The sequence below is a fragment of the Sus scrofa genome, chromosome 10, assembly GCF_054392235.1.
Source record: "Sus scrofa isolate SSC_HxYL_T2T_F1_AM1 chromosome 10, Sscrofa_HxYL_maternal_Yorkshire_Landrace_v2.0, whole genome shotgun sequence".
NCBI lineage: Eukaryota > Metazoa > Chordata > Mammalia > Artiodactyla > Suidae > Sus > Sus scrofa.
The window spans coordinates 68518545-68540053 of record NC_139392.1 but is presented as its reverse complement, the minus strand read 5'-3'; the positions used below and the strand labels follow the sequence as shown (position 1 = coordinate 68540053).

The 21509-nt window shown below is 45.2% G+C and overlaps 1 protein-coding gene across 1 annotated transcript in view; it reads left to right on the top strand.

Annotated features, from left to right (window-relative positions):
• Window positions 1–21509, top strand: part of LOC146399492 (uncharacterized) — a 112537-nt gene that overhangs the window by 76604 nt on the left and 14424 nt on the right. The window contains exon 5 of the mRNA XM_084979577.1: window positions 10719–10897. Within this exon, the coding sequence (XP_084835703.1) occupies window positions 10719–10897 (179 nt within the window). The remainder of the gene's footprint in view (window positions 1–10718; window positions 10898–21509) is intronic.

Sequence of the window (21509 nt, the reverse complement as noted above, 5' to 3'; positions counted from 1 at the left end):
CTAACCTGAGAACTTCCATATGCTACAGGTGTAACCGTAAAAAAAAAAAAAAAAAAAAAAAGGAAAAGGCCCACATAATATGCCATTTCCATTGTACCAAGACACAAAAGTGGCCATATGCAAAGATGCTCTTGGGAGGGAAAGGGAAATTGTTTGGGTAGATTGAAAGCATAAGGTGAAATTACATCAATGATAGGAGAATTTTCCACTTCTCTGGATCTGGAATTTGATCCTCAGCAGGACAGGTTGCTATCTCATTTTTCAGCTTCATGCTTTCAAATATGTTCATTTCAAAAAAAAAAAATGCTTCTTGCTACTTATTTCAAATAACTGCTCCTCCGATGAACACAGAGAAAGAGGAACAGGAGAGCTTTTTTTTTTGGTCTTCTTAGGATTGCACCTGCAGCATGTGGAAGTTCTCAGTCTAGGGGTGGAATCAGAACTGCTGGCCCACACCACAGACACAGCAACTCAGGATTCATGCTGCATCTGCAACCTAAACCACAGCTCAGGGCAACACTGGAGCCTTAACCCACTGAGCAAGGCCAGGGATTGAACCCACATCCTCATGGATACGATTTGGGTTTGTAATCACTGAGTCACAACTGGAACTCCAGGAGAGCCAGTTTTTTAAAAATAGGTATGTTTCAAGCTAATGAGATTGTTGGAAATCTGATTTGATGGGAAACCTGAGCCTCTGGGCCGCTTGCCACTGCACTGTGCCCCGTAGCACAGTGACCCCTCAGCTTCATGGTGTAGGGAACGTGGACAACATGGATCATAAAAATATATCAGCCTCCAGAAAATTCTGCCCAGAAAACTCACAGTCAGGGGGACACTGCCCTTGTCATCCATATCAGAAGGGCTTCCTTTCTTGTTTGTCTGGTTTATGGTCTAGCTCATCTCAGGACAGGATTTAAGTCGGGCAAAAGGGACTGCCTATGCCATCCTGACTGTTATTCCTAAACTTAATTGTGTTGAGTGATGTATCAGAGTACTTTTTAAAATCCTCACTGATTTGGCTAGACTGGAAAAAGGTCTTTCTGAGTCACCAGTGACTGGATTATGAAACAGTTTGTAGCACACAGGAAGTCTGTTTTAAGTAGTTCCACTTGACTATTAATTAGACCTCCATAAGCAAGAGTGATTGAGGGAGCTGCTTGGACAAAATAATGTGATTTTGTCTTCCTGCTGTGGCGCAGCAGGTTAAGGATCCCAAGCTGTCTCTGCAGCAGCTCAGGTCACTGCAGAGCCATGGGTTCCATCCCTGGTCCCGGAACTCCCATTTGCTGCACGTGTGGCCAAAAAAGAAAAATTAAGGTAATGTGATGTTTCTTGTCATCCATCATTGCTTCTACTCTTACCTGTGCCCTTAAATGTGCCTGAGTTGCATTCTCTGCCTCTGAGAATCTGATCATCAGGAGGTGGAAAAAATGGGGGTGGGGTCTTCTGGGTCCAGGGCTCGCAAACTTTTTCTGTAAAAGGCCAGAGAGTAAATATTTCCAGCTTCACGGGCCATATGGCATCTGTCACAACTGCTCAGCGCTGCCCTGGTGGCCTGAAAGCAGCTGCAGATAATACAGAAATGAATGAGCATGGCTGTGTTTCAATAAAACTTTATTTACAAAAATGGGCAATGGGCAGAACTTGGTGGGTGGGTTTTAGTCTGTCAACCTCTGATCAAGCCCAACTTTCTCACTTGACAGATAAGGAAAAACAAACTGGGGAAGATTGGGAATGCCCCCAAGTCACTAGATGGTTTCAAGCAAAGCCAGATCCCAAACCTTGAAACTAGATCTAGAATCCAGCTTTAATTTTACAATGCATGTCCATGTCTTATTTCATGAAGCATCTTCTGCCCTGTAGATGATCCCAGAAAGCAGTATTTGAGGAAATTATGCACTGGTAACATCAGTTAGGTTATTTATAAAATAAAATCTCTTGAAGGAGAGATTTTATTGGAGATTGTCACTAATTATTTTTTTTTATTTTATTTTCCCACTGTACAGCAAGGGGGTCAGGTTATCCTTACATGTATACATTACAATTACAGTCTTTCCCCCACCATTTCTTCTGTTGCAACATGAGTATCTAGACATAGTTCTCAATGCTATTCAGCAGGATCTCCTTGTAAATCTATTCTAGGTTGTGTCTGATAAGCCCAAGCTCCCGATCCCTCCCACTCCCTCCTCCTCCCATCAGGCAGCCACAAGTCTTTTCTCCAAGTCCATGATTTTCTCTTCTGAGGAGATGTTCATTTGTGCTGGATATTAGATTCCAGTTATAAGTGATATCATATGGTATTTGTCTTTGTCTTTCTGGCTCATTTCACTCAGTATGAGATTCTCTAGTTCCATCCTAATTATTGATATTACTCTCCGTGTTATGTTTCCAGGTGGCATCAAAGGAGTGAAAAACTGAAAGATTGTTTTTGTCATAGGGTCTCATTTTGTCATAGGGTCTAGCTTTTCCTAGAGTTGATTTGAAGAAGGCTAGCAAACTAGGGTTTCACATTCACCAAAGAACAATCAGCCTCCAAAGTAGAAGTTCTTAACATGGAATTCAGGGGGTTAAGGAACCTCTGAAATTTCTTCTCAGGACAGGATGCACTGTTTTCTTCAGATCCCCAAAAGGATTTGTGACCCCGCAGAGTTACAGGATTCTAGATGGTGAAAGATGTTTGTCCAGCCAGCCTAAGATGTAGTACGTATACAGGATGGAATACTACTCAGCCCTAAAAAGGAATGAAATGCCATTTGCAGCAGCATGGATGGACCTAGAGGTGATCACATTAAGCAAAGTAAGTCAGAAAGAGAAAGATAAATACCCTACAATATCACTTCTTTGTGGAACCTAAAATATGACACAAATGAACTTATCTATGAAACAGAAACAGTCACACAGACATAAAGAAGAGAATTGTGGTCTCCAGTGGGGAAAGAGGGTGGGGGAGGGATGAAATGGGAGTTTGGGGTCAGCAGATGCAAACTAGTATATGTAGGATGAAGGAATCATAAAGTCCTTCTATATACCATAGGGAACCTCATTCAATATCCTGTGATAAACCATAATGGAAAAGAATATGAAAAAAGGACATATGTATTTGCATAACTGAGCCACTTTGCTATACAGCCAAAATTAACACTGTAAATCAACTATACTTCAATAAGATAAATTAAAAAAAAAAAAAAGAAGCTCCAGGAAATTCCCGTTGTGACTTAGCAGGTTAAGAATCTGACTAGTATCCACAAGGATGTGGGTTCAAACCCTGGCCTTGCTCAGTGGGTTAAAGGATCCAGTGTTGCTGTGAGCTGTGTTGTAGTTTACAGATGAGGCTTGGAACTGGTGTTGCTGTGGCTGTGGTATGTGCTGTCAGCTACAGTTCTGATTGGACCCCTAGCCTGGGAACTTCCATATGCCACAGGTGCAGCTGTAAAAAAAGGAAAAAAAAATAGAAGCTCCAACCAACCACATCCCTTTTCTCTCATGGGCCCTCAGTAGCTGGCTCTCTGGAGGGAGGTAACTGGCCACCGAAAGCGTTCCAGGGAGAACAGGAAACGTAGTCTTGCTTCCATTGATGCAGGTGGATACACAATGTAGTCAGTGGGATGAACTTGGCATCACAGGCCCAGGAGCAGCGCTGCTCAAAGTTAGCAGACAGCAGTGTTGATATTCCAGGTGGTCATCTTGCTCAGAGCAAGAGCCCCGCCAGTGACTGCCAGGCCGAAGGCAAACCTCCACTCGGGGCAGCCGGTAAGTGGGCTCGACTTCCGGCAACGTGATGGGCCGAGCTGACTCAGCCACGCCCTCCGGTTCAAAGACAGGGAGATCCTGGATGGAATGGCGTTTGTAAACATTGCTATTGTTTAATGCACGTTGACTTTTTAAAAAGAAAGAAACGAATGGAAACTCTCACATGCCAGAAGTAGAGAAAACTCAAATCAGAGTTGAATCAGCTTGAGCTGAAGCCACCATGGCCCAGGAGGCTAAAAGCTAGAACTTGAATGGATAAGAAATCAGGCCAAGAGGAGGTAGAGGAAGAGTTTCCACCTCAAGCCAGAGCTCTTGAAGGGCCGCTGGTTTATAAGAAGGGGTCCATGAAACTCCATCCAATGGCCTGGATATGTATTAAGGAAGCTTTCTGCCCCACCCAGGGCTCTGAGTAGGAAAAAAAAAAAGTCTGCTAGGAATAAACGTCAACGTCAACCCTGTACTTTGTGTTCAGGGATGGAATCTGAATGTACTTTATACTGGGAATCTCTGGCTGAGAAAAAAACTGGTCCAAAGTGGAGAATGCTTGGTGCTCAACCTGCACAAGACTGGGGCCAGAACCTCACAGCCTACAGCACAAAGCCCCCCCAGAAGAAGCTGCCCTCTGCTGAAGTTGAGCTCACAGGAGAAGGTCCCTCTCACACACACACTCCGTAAGCACCGCTGAATCGCCATGGGAGAAGCAAAACCAGAAAATGAGACTATATAAAATCAGGAAGAGACTATAATGGAAAAAATTAAAAGCTTAAAAAATAATAAGAAAATAATATAAGCCTTTCAAAAATAAGATGAGTTCCCATTGTGGCTCTGTGGGTAAAGGACCCAAAGTTGTCTCCATGAGGATGTGAGTTTGATCCCTGGCTTCGCTCAGTGGGTTAAGATCTGGTGTGGCCACAAGCTGTGGTGTAGGCCACAGATTCGGCTCGGATTCACCCCCTAGCCTGGGAACTTCCATATGCCGCAGGTGCAGCCCTAAAAAGACAAACAAAAGAAACACATGAAAGTAAAACTAAAATGAGGACATCAGGAAAGAAGAAATCCACAACAAAAACAAAGGTCTGAAAAAGAACCAAATAGAACTTACAGAAACGAGAACCATCATCATTAAACGCCTGTGACACAACAGTTTCTGTCCAGCAGAGGAGACTGTCACAGAGGCGGGAGGCATAGCTCAGGGAATCATTCCAAAAACCACGCATAACATCAGGAGCTTGGGAAGCCCTGCTGACCGAGGCCGTGGCAGCCCAGGGCAGCTGGGCTACAAGACCAATTCCAGACCCACCCAGCAGGTCCCTACACCCCCAGCGCCACAGTTCCTGCTGAACTGGGTCAGACCTGCTTCAGGAGGGAGGTGGGCCTGAGCCTGAATATCTCAGGACTCTGGGCAAGCAGAGCTTGGGGCAAGGGGGCATCTTCCTGACAGCCTGCCATACCTGCCATGGCCTGACCACTCAAGGCCTCTTCCCTGTCCCTTGTCCAACTTCCTTCTGGTTTTTTTTACCAGGCCTATGATCCTCCCTCCAGGCCAGGAGAGCCTTACCAGGGCTTTGAGAGCTTCAGGGATGGTTTTCTAGAAGCCATACTGCTCAGTGCCAGGACTGGCCCCCAAGAGAAGGGACCTCCGCCAGGCCCGGGGTAGGGACCCTTGGGGACAGCGGCTTCCTCCACAAAGCTGAATGCTTCCCAGGATGAGCCCAAGGTCACTGAGCACCTCCCTCGATGAAACCTCTGGCCCCTGACCTACTGCTGACCTGGCCTCTCCACCCAGGTCTGCCTGACCCCTCCTGGCTTGGCCCCCAGGTAACCACACTCTCCTGTCTGCCTCTCCCTGGCCCAGGAGCATTGGTGGCCTCTGCTTTGCCCAGCCCCCAGCCCTGGTTTGGCCACACCCCGAGGATGACTTGCTCACAGTCAAGCAGGGTCTTTCCAGATAAGCAACGCCTCCCTTTGCTTCTGGTCCTAGGTATCAATTCTTTTCTGAGAATCTCCTGATAGGACAGCATTAGGGGAAACACACATACCCCCGGGGGCCCTGGACCGACTTGATTTGAAAGCTGGAGATGAATGTTCAACAGGCCCATTATCAGAGAGCGGGGGTGATTAGCGTTCTGCAGTGATCTGGGCGGGCACACAGGCTAAGGCTGAAGAAAATAACACCATTAGCGCCGTGATGGCGCAGCAGCAGCATCTCTGGCTGCGGGACTCCCACTGACTTGAGAGAGACCAGGCGATGCGAAGATGCCCTCTGATCCTTTTCGTGTTCCACGTGAACCGGCTCCAGAGTGAATCAGCACTTTGAACCAATCTTGGAACGAATCCTTTGTTCTCTGAAAGGACTTGTGCCGTCTCCCTCCCGGGACAAATCAAAGATGTCTCTTAATCAAATTAAAATCTCTTAATTTGCATAAGCACGCAGTACATCATCGCAGGGAAGATTTATTAGGCCACTGGAAGGTACCCTCGGAAACTGCTGAAAGGGCGGCACAAAGGATGTCCCTTGAGTAGAGAGAAGCTGCCAGAAACTAAAATCTGAACTCCGGGGATCTGAACAGACCTTCCTATTAAATGATATCTCAAGGCCAAATCTGTTGTCAAGATCATCCTTATAATCCAAAATAAAATCCCAAAGAACCCCTCCCCCACCGATAGGCTGCTTCTCGCAAAGGAGGAGGAGAAGGAAATATTTTCAATCCAGTTTAAAAGTCACAAGCGGGAAGGAGTTCCCATTGTGGCTCAGCAGGTTGAGGACCCGATGTCGTCTCTGTGAGGATGCAGGTTCGATCCTGACCTTGCTCCGTGGGTTCAGGATGCAGTGTAGGTTACAGATGCGGCTCAGATCCAGCGTTGCTGTGGCATAGGCTTCAGCTGCAGTTCAATTTGACTTCCATCCGCCACAGGTGCAGCTGTAAAAAGAAAAAAAAAAGTCACAAACCAGACTAATTCAGCTTTTTCCTCCCTCCCTCTTCCCCGTCCAGCAGACCTGAAGCATTTAGCACATGGCCTGCAGGTTTCATGTGTGCATAGGACATGATTTCTGAGGCCTTTTGGTAGCAGTGGCCAGAAGCATGGACCCTTCAGCAGTGGGATGCGGGGAGTACAAACGCCACCCCAGGGCAGCTGAGTCATGGCAGTGAAGATGAGCCGCCTGGGTCTGAGACCCAGTCCTGCCATGAATCTGCTGCCTTTGGGCCGTGACTTAACCTTTCTGTGCCTCGGATTCCTCATCTGTAAAAGGGAGATATTAGTCTGTTTCACAGAGTGGTTTTCAGGGTCAGTGTATAATACCTGTAAAGCACTGAGTTCACAACAAGCTAATTATTAGTGAAGGGGACCTCCCTTCATTGCCAGAGCAGGTACGTAATACCCCACACCATTTGCAGAGGAAATCACGTCATGGCCCCCAAGGAAGGTACAGGCATTTCCAAGAATATTTGGGCACTCCTAACTGAAAGGACATATATTATGTTTTTTTCTTCTTTAAAAAATTTTTGTAAGGTTTTTATTTTTTCTATTATAGTTGATTTCCAGTGTTCTATCAATTTCTGCTGTACAGCAAAGTCACCCAGTCATATATATATATATATATATATATATATATACACATTCTTTTTCTCACATTATCCTCCATCATGTTCCATCACAAGTGACTAGATGTAGTTCCCTGTGCAGGATCTCATTGCTTATCCACTCCAAATGCAAACATTTGCATCTATTAACCCCAGACTCCCAGTCCATCCCACTCCCTCCCACCCCCCCTTGGCAACCATAAGTCTCCAAGTCCATGAGTTTGTTTCTTTTCTGTAGATAGGTTGAAATGACATATATTATTAACCAGAGAACAAGATGCTGCTGGATTAGAATTATAGAACACCAAGCAGGAACAATGTGGACTCTCCTAAATGCAGGTTCTAACTAGATTAGCACCTCACTTATCAAGTTACTGGAGAATTAAAATCACCCAGGTAAAAGTGATTAGCCCAGTACTTGGCACAAGGTACGCTCTCCACACCTTACTGATCCAGCCACCTGGCTTTCTTGTTTTCCTAAACAAACCAGAGCAGAAAGCAAGGGGTTCCCTAAAACATCTCTATTTAACCCACACTTAGATGTTGGAATTACTAGAAGAAAGATGCTGATGAGCATAACATCAAGGTGCCACTTGTTGATGAATCTGACTTTCAGGTGTTACTGCCATCGTACTGTCCAACTTTAGGAGGATTTTTTGTATGCGTTATCCCACATGATGCTACCAAACCCTGTGAAGGAGGTTATACAGATCAAGAAAAGGGACCTCTGAGAAGTTAAGTGGCTCCCCAGGTTACAGAGCTCCATGGACACTCTGACTTTGAGCCTAGTGTCCAGCCTGCTCCACCAGCCAGCATCCCAGCGCAGAACAACAAATGCAGCCAGCCCGCATGCCCACAGCCCCCGGAGAGAGGCAGTGAGAGTCTGGGCAGATTATTAGAACATGGATGATTTGAACAGCTTGATGGGACTTAATTGTTTGGAAGGTATTCAACAAGGCATTTCCAAACACTAAAGGAGAATGCCGGAGACTGTTTGCCCAGATAATGACGCAGCCTTAATTTGGGAGAGTGCCTTCATGTTTACAAAGCACTTTGGCAATTTTCTCATTTGATTCTGGACACAATCTGGGATTGGTGTGAAAGAGTTCATTTTCATTAACAGATACAACAATACGTGATGGGGGAAAAAAAGAACACCTGAAATTAACACAACATCGTAAGTCAACTATACGGCAATAAAATTTTAAGAAAGGAGTTCCTGTTGGGTCAAGGACCTGATATTGTCTCCGTGAGGGTGTCTCCGAGAGGGTGCAGGTTCAATCCCTAGCCTTGCTGAGTGGGTTAAGGATCTGACATTGCTGTAGCTATGGTGTAGGCTGGCAGCCGCAACTCTGATTAGACCCCTGGCCTGGGAATTTCTATATCCTGCAGGTGTGGCTGTAAAAAGGAAAAAAAAAAAAGTAAAAGAATTAATTTTTTTAAAAAGGTTGACGGAGGTGAACAAAAGGAGAGAGGCAAAGCCTTTTGACACCCTCTTGCTCCCTGCCTCCCCATAACCTGCAGACCAGGTGTGCCAATGGGCGGGGCATCGAGCCGGGTTCTTCCCACCTTGTAAGCATCTATGACTTTCTTGTTGAGGGAGATTTTCTGCTCTCAGACGGATCCGTGTTTCACTGCTTGCAGAGGCATTATACTGACTTGAGTTGATGTCCATGGGGGCTCATGGGAAACAAGCTTATGGGTAAGCCCAGTGCACAGTTGCAGTGGCTGCAAGAGAGGGGCTGGGAAAGCACCCCAGGCCTGGACGGGTCTCAAGGAGGCACAGAGTAGGAACCCTTCCCCAAGTGTGGGTTAAAATAACCCTCGGGTGAAAATCTTGCCTTTTTTTTTTGTCTTTTTGCCTTTTTCTAGGGCTGCACCCTTGGCATATGGAGGTTCCCAGGCTAGGGATCTAATTGGAGCTGTTGCCGCTGGCCTACACCAGAGCCACAGCAATTCGGGATCCAAGCTGTGTCTGCAACCTACACCACAGCTCACAGCAAGGCTGGATCCTTAACCCATTGAGTGAGGCCAGGGACCGAATCCGCAACCTCATGGTTCCTAGTCGGATTCGTTAACCACTGCGCCACGACAGGAACTCCAGCTTCCCCTTTTTGAAAAAAGAATCTTAGCATCTTAGAATCTTAGCTGTGGCTGTGGTGTAGGCTGGCAGCTGCAGCTCCGATTCAACCCCTAGCCTAGGAACTTCCATATGCAGTGCGTGTAGCCATAAAACTGACAAATAAAATAAAATAAAATTTTAAAAAAGATTCTTTAGCTAAGGGGATGCCCTCTCAGGCCTTAGTAGCACTGTGTTGGATGGGTTTAGCTGCAGATGCTGCTGCGGGCTTCATACCAGGAGGCTCTGAGAGAGAAGTGGGTAGAGATAAGGTGGTGGCTGGGGCCTGAGCTGGGGGAAGGGCTGGAGGGCCTGAGAGTGAGAAGGGGGAAGTGACAGGTTCAGAGGGGACACAGACTCCACCCACCCTCAGCGTCTCACTATCTAAACCTCTCTCATGCCTGAGCTAGGCTTGAAGGTGGCGGCCTCACCATTTATCGCCAGCCTGGGCTCTAGATAGAGTAGAAGCTCTCTGGTGGGGGTGGGGGGGACTCTGCCTTCCTCCTCCCCTGACTGATGGTTCAGATCACATCCTCCATGGCCAATTTTTCCTTCTCACACATTTTGGGACCATAAATACCAAACACTGTACGCCTGTAGCTGGCAAAGGAATCTGAGGCCATGTTATGGGGGGGTGGGGGGGGCAGAACCAGGTGACATGAAGGTGGCATCTGGAGCCAGACAGGCTGATGTCCAGGGGAAAGGAACAGCCAAGACTCTGGAACATTCTCTCAGAAAGCTGGTCGGTGATGAGCAACAGGTGGGAGAAATGGATGCAGAAAGTGCAATTAGGAGAAATATACATTGTAAATCCGCGACAGTTTAATTAAAAAAATTTTTTTTTAAAAATAAAGCCCATTAGGATCACCCAAAGAAGGAGGAGGAAGGTCAAGGGGGTGGGGACAGGAAGGGAGGGGACGAAGGCGAAGAACTGCAGTGGGATGCGAGCTTGCGGCGTGGCTTGTTCCGCTAGGAGGCCCAGGGCCTTCCCACGCATGCGCTGGGAGAGGGCGGACCCTAACGCTTCAGACCGCGCTTAGCAGGCATTCGTGGAGACTGATGCTGAGGCAGGGTGACATTCCGACGGCCTGTTAGAGTTCAAAAAGCGCTTTGTATACATAATGATTTCAGGGGACTCTCTCCATAAGCCTCCTTGCTTAGCCGAGTGTCGGTAAGGGCCAGAGAGGATGCCGGAACTCGGTTCACCTGGCGTTGAGGTTCTTCTGGCCGTTGAGTCACGCCCTTTCTTCCTTTCCTCCAAGATGCGCCTGCCGCTGGTGGGGCCGTCTTCCCAGAGTCCAAGACCTGAGACAGACAGACGGATGCAGGCCAGGGCATCACCAGCACCTGGCAGCATGTTGCCCAGTGGCCTCCAACCTCGCGATGACCTGTCTGCACAGCAAAAGGCCACGTACAGCACGACCCCTGCCCTCAGGAAAAGGTAGGCTTCCAGAAGGAGTGCGCGTGTCCCTCCTACAAACATTACAGGAGCTGCTTGTGGGGGTCACATGATCAGTGTGAACTGCAGATTAAGTAAAGGTGAGTCAAAGAATGCTATTACTTTTTGCAATGGCCCATTAATCTCTTATCAGGAAGGATTCCTTCCACCAAAGCGTTGGTGGTTTCCTGCCCTAAAACGGTGCAGATACTTTGCCAAATCACGTTATTATGTACACCTAACGGCCTTGTGAAAACTGGTCCCCACAGATGTGGAGTCAGTGGGTTTGCATTAAATACCTCAGTCACAAGCATTTTCTCGAAAAATTAACATGTGCGATTAGCGCATATGAGTGAAATAATCTCATGAGTTCTTTTCTTTTTGCATTTGAGCCACACCAAAAGAAAATGCACCTTCAAGTCAATTTCCATCTCAGAACAGGCACATGTGAAAAACAGCTGAACTTCTTTTTCCCCTCTTCAAATTCTGCAAAATGCACTCCCAGCTTTCCTTTCTATGCCAAGTCTCAGAGCCGAGCAAATTTTTATGGTCTAGTTATAAACCCTAGAAAAACACGGTTTATAGGAAATGTTGACACAACCTTAACTAAAGTGGTGCTAGCTGACACCTCTATATTTTCAATTTGGGGATTTCTACTGGGAAAATATAAACGCTAATTCAGCAAAGGAAGCCAACGATAATAAAAATGTTGTAGCCTTCCTGTTCACCCCATGAAATCCTACTTCAAAAGATGCCAGGGCACCGTGGAGGTGCCTTAGACTCAGAGTGCTCAGTATGGAAGTCACCTGCAAATAACTCCTGTGACTATAAACTTGGCCTGGGAATGCATGACCTCACCATGAGTCACGGCTGCCCGCAGCAGTCCAGTCGGAGAGGTGGCCCAACATTCCAGATTGTGGCCGAAAAGGTGCCTGCCATCCTCCCGCCGCACACCCAAGCCAAAGAGAGACAGATGGGTTTTTCACAGACGAGTAAAGCGAACACCAAAAAAGCAGAGAAGCCAAAAAAGATGAAAGTTGGAGAAAAGGCCTGCCCCAGAAGGTGAATTCTGAGTGCAGCGGACCCAGGCCGGGGCCAGTAGCGGTGCCAGGTGTGACGGCAGGGGGACAGAGGGCCAGTGACAATTCCTATTTCCCCAATCCCTGCTCAGTAGTCCAGCTGGGAAGCACATGTGTTCCATATTTAGGCATGCTTTCTTTTTTTTTTTCCTCTCCTGAAACAGGAGGAGGTGGGAGAAAGGGGTGAAGTCCTACTGGGGGCCAGAGATAAAGACTGACACACAGAAATGGCCCACAATAGGGAGCAAAGCGAGTTAAGCTGACGTCAAGGTTTTCAAATCCACGGCTAAAGAGACCAAACAGCACTGGCCTAGAAGCCAGGAGAGCCGGCTGCTGGTGGCCGCTTCCATCAAGGAGGCAATCCAGTCGGGCAGTGAGGCCTCTGTCCCCCTTTGTCATCTGTACAACAGAGACCAGCATCCATTGCCAGACAGCAGGTCCCCAGTAGGGATTTGTGAATCCATCTCTCGCTCGCTCTCTCTTTTTTTTTTTTAGGGTCGCAGGTGCAGCATATGGAAGTTTCCAGGCCAGGGATTGGCCTACACCACAGCCAGATCCAAGCTGAGCCGCATCTCCAACCTACACCACCACAGCTCACGGTAACACCAGATCCTTAACCCACTGAACAAGGCCAGGGATTGAACCCGCGTCCCCATGGATCCTAGTGGGGTTGGCTACCCCTGAGCCATGAGAGGAACTCCTGGGCTTTGTGAATCTTATACAGCAAGGTGAGTGGGTGTGTCCTTTTGTGTTGATTTCTTTCTACTTTGGCAAACGGCATTCCGAAAATGGAAATATTTTCCATCAAGGGACAGATCCATCAGGATGAAGGGGAGAAAACCTCTCCCAGGCATATCTGTAATTGCTTTTCGTTCATCCTGGGGCTGCTGATGGGGTGGGGGGAGGTGGGCAGCATGTCGTGCTGACAACTTTGCTTTCCTGTCCCGTCTAAGAGTCTGTGAACGAGGCCATTTGGGTTAATGCCCCAATTACCATCACGTATGTCTAAACTTCACCAGCTCCTCAGGGACCACTCAGTTACATATCTTCATGAACACAGAGTATTTCGAATGATTATTTTTTTCCTCCTCGGCTTCTAGGCCTCTTGGCAGCATGCTCCCTGAGTGTTTTCAAAAGCTTTCACAAGATATCCTCATAACATTGGGGAAAAAAAAACACGAAGCAAACTTTCAGGCTAATGCTTAACTTCTGCTGGCCCTGATATTTTTTTCAGGTTGCGAAAGAAGACAGTGAGTTTTCTGGATGTACCTGTCAAGCCTAAATGATTGTTCATTTCCTGTGAAATGGGGATCACGTAATAACATGCAGCTGGGGAGCTAGGCTGGGTTTCTTGCTTTTTCCTCTTCCAGAAGCTGGGTCCCTTACCAGCTGGGAAGTATTACGGTGTGAATGTGCTGAAAAACTTAGGGGAAATGAGAAGAACGACAACACTCTGGATGTCAGCAGTCAGTTTGATGGTCTCACCTGTACCAAGTGGAGGAGGTTTTCACAGCAAAGGCACAGAAAGATGAATTTAACTAGAAATGATCTCTAAGAAAAAAAAAAAAAAAAAAAAAAAGATTGACAAAGCCAGAAGAATCTTTCTCTAGAAGGGAGCTGTTTAGAATAAACCCTGCAAAAATTATGCATGCCAATGGCTGGGTGAGTTGGAGAGAAACCATTTAAAATAAGAAAATATTTTCCCCCAAGAGAAAAGGATTCGTACGGATCAGTGTATCTGTGTCTTGCTAATGAAGTCATTACCTGGAACAACAACAACCAAAAAAAAACCCCAGGTAAATTCAAGGCTGGGTTTCAAATTGGAACTCAGCAACATGTAATCCCAGGCACTTATTTTAAATGCATGCGTCTGTCTTTTAGTATGATAAATTTCACTCCGTGTTTCATTAGCCATTATGCTTTACGTGGCCGTTGTATTAGATCTTAGATGCTGAGAGATGGAGCCAACATTTCTGTTCAGGTGGCTCCCATTCCCAGTCCTCATCACAATTAATTAGAGAAAAGGGGGCTGAGGGTGGGAGCAGAAGAGATGCTGGGAAGGTGGCTTCTCCTGGGAAAGTAAGGAAAAGAAGGAGGGGCCAGGGCCAAGGAAAGTCACTGCCAATGGAAGTTTATGGCCTTGCTGCCCATCACACCCAGACCTGTGCTTGGCAGAAGAAAAGAGATTTGGGGTCTGAGGGATATGTAGGGGTAATACCGCTGCCCTGGATCACTGTGCGTGTGTGTGTGTGTCTTTGTGGTTCCCAACCCTGGCTGGGCATCAAGATTACTGGTCGAACTTTTAAAAATAGAAATGTTGTGCCCCAGCCAGTCCTGGACTAAAAGTTGTGCCTGACTTCTATATATATATATATATTTAATAATAGTTTTTTTGTTTTAGTATATAAGGAAATTTGTATTTTTTCTAGGCTTTTAAAAAAATTGAAGTATAGTTGATTTATAATGTTAATATCTGCTGCATAGCAAAGTGATTCAGTTATACATATATCTATCTTTTCAGATTCTTTTCCCTTATAGGTTATTATGATATTGAGTGTAGTTCCCTGTGCTGTACAATAGGTCCTTGTTGGTTATCTGTTTTATATATAGTAGTAGTATGTGTATGTTGTTGTTGTTTTCGTTTTCTTTTTATGGCTGTTCCTGGACTGGGGGTCAAATTGGAGCCACAGCTGCTGGCCTCTGCTACAAAGTTGGCAACTCTGGATCCAAGGCGCATCTATGACCTACACCTCAGCTTGCCACGACATCAGATCCTTAACCCACTGAGTGAGGCCAGGAATGGAACCTGCATCTTTATGGATACTGTGTCACGTTCTTAACCTACTAAGCCACAACAGGAACTCCCTGTATGTATTAATCTCAAACCCCTAATTTATTCCTCCTCCCACCTTCCCTTTGATAACCATGTTTGTTTCCTATGTCTGTGGATCTATTTCTGTTTTGTAAGTTCGTTTGTATCTTTTTTTTAGATACCACATAATATCACTTATATGTGGAATCTCAAAAATGCATTTTTTTGTCTTTTTTTTTGTATTTTCAGGGCTGCACCCATGGCATGTGGAGGTTCCCAGGTTAGGGGTCCAATCAGAGCTACTGCTGCTGGCCTACACCACAGCCACAGTAATGTCTGAGACCTATACCACAGCTCACAGCAACGCTGGATCCTTAACCCACTGAACAAGGCCGGGGATCAAACCTACAACCTCATGGTTCCTAGTCAGATTTGTTTCCACTGTGCCATGATGGGAACTCCAAAAATGCATATTTTTAGTAAACTAAAACCTGCAGTTGATTCTGAGTGCCGAGCCAACGTGGAAAACCATGGGTAGGTGGAGGATGGAAATAAACCAGAAGATGAGTTTGACAATATGACACTTTGTCTTCATCTCCCTTTCTTCGTGTTGGAATCCAAGGAAAGAGCTGTATGACCTGCAGTTTATCAGACAGACGTAAGATGATGAGGATGCCAATGGTAGAATAATACCTAGTGCCACTGGGGCTCTTTGGGACTCTTGCCCTCATGGAGGGGAGGGGCCCTTACACATGCCTGACGTCATTTCTCTCTCTCCTCCCCCTCCCTGGATGCTATGAGGCAGGCAGAGTGAGAATCCTCAGCCCATCTTACAAGCCACATCCCAGTGAATTCCTCAGCAGTGTGGATGGGTTGGCTGACCCCCATTTCATGTTCCCACCTCAGATGCAGTTCCTTAAGCCCAATAGCTGATTATGCACCATGTCTGGGGTGTGAAGCAGGGTCCCCTGCTCCAATTTTATGCCCCTCTAGCAGAAAAGAGAATTCACCAAGTCTTAGCACCCACATTCACTGCAAATGGAGAGATGGGTTGTATTCTGCTTTCACCTCAAAGAGTTGGTTTCTACCCAGCGTGTGTGATGGATGTTTGACTTTCCATTTCATACAATCCTTTTCTGAAGTGAACACATCCTGACAACCAGGTCTATTTTCATTGCTTCCTGGGATTCAGTAGAGAAGAGATAGGAGACGATGACACAGGAGGAACAGTAGGCAGCAGGGCCTCCCAGGGAGGCCTCTGGGTGGACACCTTGCCTGCGGGCTTCTTCCGCATCCCCAGAAGCAAAGGGTTCCCAGGGTAAGGATGCGGAAAGGATCTAAGTCTTCCAGTCCTGTTTGTATGATTTCCCTGCAACCTGAGTAAGCTCCCCATGACCTTGGGCTTATGATTTCACCTCTTCTCATGGGAAAAAAGAATGATCAGAGTCTTTGAGGCTAGTTATGTTTAGGAAGTTACCCTCTTCTGGGAAAAACTTTGTTGGGAATAGACTTGAGGATCAAGATATTACAGAGCATGACATGAGAAGCTGAGCTTTCACTGGTACAATTTAACTTATTAATCAAGTTACTTATTTCACTTTGCATGTTATGTTAACATTAAAAAAACTTCCTGCATAAGATTATTTTTTGTGTGATGTTACCATAACTACCATCATGGCAAAAGGGGCAGTGGTAAAGTGTGATAGATAATGAGCAAGGATATATTGTACAGTTCAAGGAATTATAGCCATTACTTTGTAATAATGTTTAATGGGGTGTAATACATAAAAATATCAATTGCTCTTCTGCACATCTGAAAATAATATGGCAAATCAACTATACTTGAATTTTAAAAAGTGTGATCAATCAGTTTCCTCTCAGATACCAATATTTCACAGTCAGTAAAACTTGACTTGCTTATGGGTTTGCCCATTATGCAAAAATATATTTACAAAAAGTGTCACTCAGGTTTTTATACATGACTTGGCTGACCATACCTTTTATCTTTTACATGTGGGAGTTTCAGAGATTGCTAGTGTTTTTTAAATTGCATTGATATATAGTTGATTTACGTCATGTTAATTTCTGTTGTACAGCAAAGTGATTTAGTTACATGTATTTTATTTTTTTGATATTCCTTTCTGTTATGGTTTATCACAGGATATTAAATATATTTCCCTGTGCTGTACAGTAGGGTCTTATTTATCCATCCTACATGTCATAGTATGCATCTGCTAACCCCAAACCCCCAATCCTCCTTTCCCCTGTTCTCCCTACCCCTTGGCAACCGCAAGTCTGTTCTCTGTGTCTGTGAGTCTGTTTCTGGTTTGTAGATAGGTTCATTTGTGTCATATTTTATATTCCACATATAAGCGATGTCATGTATTTGTCTTTCTGTAGCTTCTTTCACTTAGTACGGTAATCTCTAGGTCCATTCGTGTTGCTGCAAATGGCATTATTTCATTCTTTTTAATGGCTGAGTAGTATTCCATATGTACCACATCTTCTTAATCCAGTCATCTGTTGATGGACACTTAGGTTGTTTCTATGTCTTGGCTATTGTGAATAGTGCTGCAATGAACATAGGGGTGCATGTATTTTTTTTAATTTGAGTTTTGTCTGGGTGTATGCCTAGGAACGATTTGCTAGATCATATGACAACTCCACTTTCAGTTTTTTGAGGAACCTCCGTGCTGTTCTCCATAGTAGCTACACTGGTTTACATTCCCACAAACAGTGTAGGCAAGTTCTTTCCCTTTTCTCTGCACCATCTCTAGCATTTATTATTTGTAGACTTTTAAATGATAGCCATTCTGACCAGTGTGAAGTGGTACCTCACTGTAGGTTTGATTTGCATTTCTCTAGTAATTAACGATGTTGAGCATCTTTTCATATGCCTATTGGCCATCTGTATGTCTTCTTTGGAGAAATGTCTACCTAGGTCTTCTGACCATTTTTCAATTGGGTTGTTGGTTTTTTGGTTATTGAGTTGTATGGATTGCTGGTGTTTTAATTATGTATGATCACATCCAGTTTCCTAATAACCTATTGAGAAACAATTTTGACAGTCACAAAAAGGAATTTTATGTAGAGTTGAATGTATGAACCTTTTAAGTCAGGTATATAGAGCTATCTGAGGGTGGCAGGAATGGCAAATAGACTTTGCCAAAGCACTGATGGACTGGCCACTCACTGAAGCATTGTCTCGAGAAAGCTGGTCTGGATTCAGCAATCAGATGTGCCAAGACTGAATAGTGATGCCTTCTGGGGAAGAAGAGGTCCTGGTGCCATGTTTGTCAGCTCTGCTGTAGGGCGAGAGAGGAAAATACTGAAATACATAGTGAATGCCTGCTTCACTAGGAACAGAGACTGTTGAGATATATAAGAATTCTTCTGACCTGGAGTTCCATCATGGCTCAGTGGTAATTAACCCGAATAGTATCCATGAGGACTCAGGTTTGATCCCTGAGTTTGCTCAGTGGGTTAAAGATATGGCATTGTGGTGAGTTGTGGTGTAGGTGGCAGACACAGCTCAGATTCCGCATTGCTGTGGCTGTGGCGTGGGGCAGCAGCTACAGCTCCAATTTGAACCCCTAGCCTGGGAACCTCATATGCAGTGGGTGCAGCCCTAAGAAGACAAAAAAAAAAAAAAAAAAGATTTTCTGACCACACATTTTTGCCAGAGAAAAGACTTTATTATTTCAAAGAGTTTTCAATTTAAGAGCATCGTGAAAATGCTTAATGTATATCTGGGTGTCTAAAAGAGTAAGAATTGGTGTTCCCACTGTGGTACAGTAGGTTAAGAATCCAACTGCACTGGTTCAGGTAGCTGTGGAGGCATGGGTTCAATTCCTGGCCCAGCACAGTGGGTTAAGGATCTGGTGTTGCTGTAGCTGTGCTGTAGGTTGCAGCTATAGGTCAGATTTGATCCCTCAGAAACTTCCATATGCCATGGGTGTGGTCAAAAAACAAATTTTAATAGAGTAAGAATTATTCATTTTTCTCATCATGCTACACTGTTATGTGAAATTCTAGAATTAAGTCTGTCATCATTATGGTAGTGAATGTTAGTCAGGACCTTCCGATTATCTAAGCAGCTCCCAAATAAAGCTTTTTCCCTTGCATTCCATCAGTATTCAGGAACAGTTCAGACTGGTCATTTTCATTAGTGTAATTTTCATTGCACTCAAAAGCAGAAGCCGTCATTTCCACTGGTGATTATGGCGCCCATGGGGAAGTCATAAAGGCCATCACATTTATAAATTCCATCTTACAACACACAAGAAGAAAAAGTCGTTCCTTTCGTCTTGCAAAGTGGGGGTCATCCCAATGGAGAAACCATGAGTTTAAGATGATTAATGTTGCAAAGAATTAAACTTCCTCAAAAGAACAAAATAATGCCATTTGCAGCAGTATGTTTGCAACTACAGATTCTCATACTAAGTGAAGTAAGTCAGAAAGAAAAAGACACTATATGATATCACTTATATGTGGAATCTAAACTATGGCACAAATGAACTTATCTATAGGACTGAAACAGACTCATAGACACAGAGAACAGACTTGTGGTTGCAAGCAGACTGGGAGTTTGGGGTTAGTAGATGTAAACAATTACATTTAGAATGGATAAGCAGTAGGGTCCTACAGCACAGGGAACTACATCCAATCTCTTGGGATAGAACATAATGGAAGATAATATAAGAAAGGGAATGTGTGTGTGTGTATGGCAGGGTCACTTTGCTGTAAAGCAGAAATGGGCACAACATTGTAAATCAACTATGCTTTAACTTTAAAAAATATTTTAAATAAAAAATAAGCCATCACGGTGAAGATACAGCTGCACAGGTTACGCACTGGCCAACTTCAGGGGACATAATTCGCCCAGACTCTGGTATAATTAGTGCCCCCAGTGCAAGATGTGACCTGTCCAACCATAGGTAGTTGGTTGGACCTTTCTAAAATGAGCTACATAGTAAGTGTAACAGGGGGCATATTGTGCCCTGGGAGCACATAGCAATAGCACCTGACCTGGGCTGGGGGGTGGGTTCTTTGAGTCAAGGACATTTCAGCTGAGATGGAAAGGTCTCCCAAGTTAGCCAGACCCAAGGGAAGAAGAGCTGTCCAGGCAAGGGAACAGGATGTATAAAGACCGAGGACATGGGGCTGTGAGGCTGGGCTAACAGAGCAATGACTATAAGGCACATCATGCCTGCCCAGCCTTGATGGCCATGCAGAAGCCTTCTTATTCTGTCTTTTTTTTTTTTTTTTTAAATCCATTTTTAGGGCCAAACCTATGGCTTATGGAAGTTCCCAGGCCAGGGGTCGAATCAGAGCTGCAGCTGCTGGCTTACACCATAGCCTCAGCAACACCAGATCCAAGACTCATCTGCAACTTATGCCACCTCTTGCGGCAATGCCAAATCCTTAACCCACTGAGCAGGGCCATGGATTCAACCCGTATCCGCATGGACATTGTTGGGTTCTTAACCTGCTGCGCCATAACGACAACTCCAGCCTTCTTATTCTAGCTTGACAAACCCAGATCAGCTGCGCCCAAACTCGATGGATTCCAACCAAAAAGGAGGAATTCCTCCCCTCCCACCTCTGTTGTCTAACTGAGTCTCAGCAACATTTGCCCCATTCAAGGCAATGGATTCAAAAGCTCAGATGAAATGTAACACTCAGGGAAGATTACCCGCCTTCAGACAGATGGGTCCCCAAGGCAGGCTCCTGTCCCTGCCACCTGTTCAGCTTTATCAAATGGCAAGCATTCTGACTCAGACCAACTCAATCAACCCGAAGTGACACTCCTCTGATGACACTCTCTTAAGGGTTTTAGCATTAAAAAACAAAACGAGGAGTTCCCTGGTGGCTTAACAGGTTAAGGATCCAGCATTATCACTGCAGTAGCTTGAGTTTGGTCCCTGGCCCAGGAACTTCTGCATGGCAAAGACATGGACAAAAAAAAAAAAAAAAGAAAAGAAATCCTGCTGTGGCACAGGGACTATATCCAATTGCTTGTGATAGAACATGATAGAAGACAATAAGAGAAAGAGAATGTATATCTATGGATGACTGGGTCACTTTGCTGTACTGCAGAAATTGTCAGGATATTGTAAATCAACTATAATTTATTTTTTAAAAAAAAAGAAACATCAAAACATGTTTTGGGATACAGTTCAACATTCTCAGCATGGCTTACATGGTATAGTCACCTCCTACAGGTCAGGGACTATTTCTGTCTTGTCCCCCCACTGTGCTCTGTCATTGGCCAGGATTGGGAGCAGCTCTGGAGACTGGCCTTGGTGGGAACGTGGTGGTGAGTCTGGAAGAGAAGCAGCTGGTTCTCCCCACACCAGGGGGTCCAAGCACCACGTTCCCACAGCTGCCAATGCCTGAAGCAGGGCAGCGTCTCTACACATAATTTTGTTTTTTAAAATCCATGCGTGGAACATTTCCATAAGTACTCCGTAACTCAGAAGACATGAAGCACTATTGCTCTAAAAATGTCCCCAGGGTAAGTTATCCACTCAGACCACATAGTTTTTATTCCCATAGAGTTTCTTTGACTAACTTGAGCAACGGTCTTTTGACTTCATCTCCTTGGCAGTTGATAGAAGAACCATCTTCCCCAAACTCCTTGCCTTTTTGTCCTTTAAAAGGCCACTGGGACACTTAGCATGTGTGGCAGTGCCTTCTTTATAAAGACCCTTCGGAAAAAAAT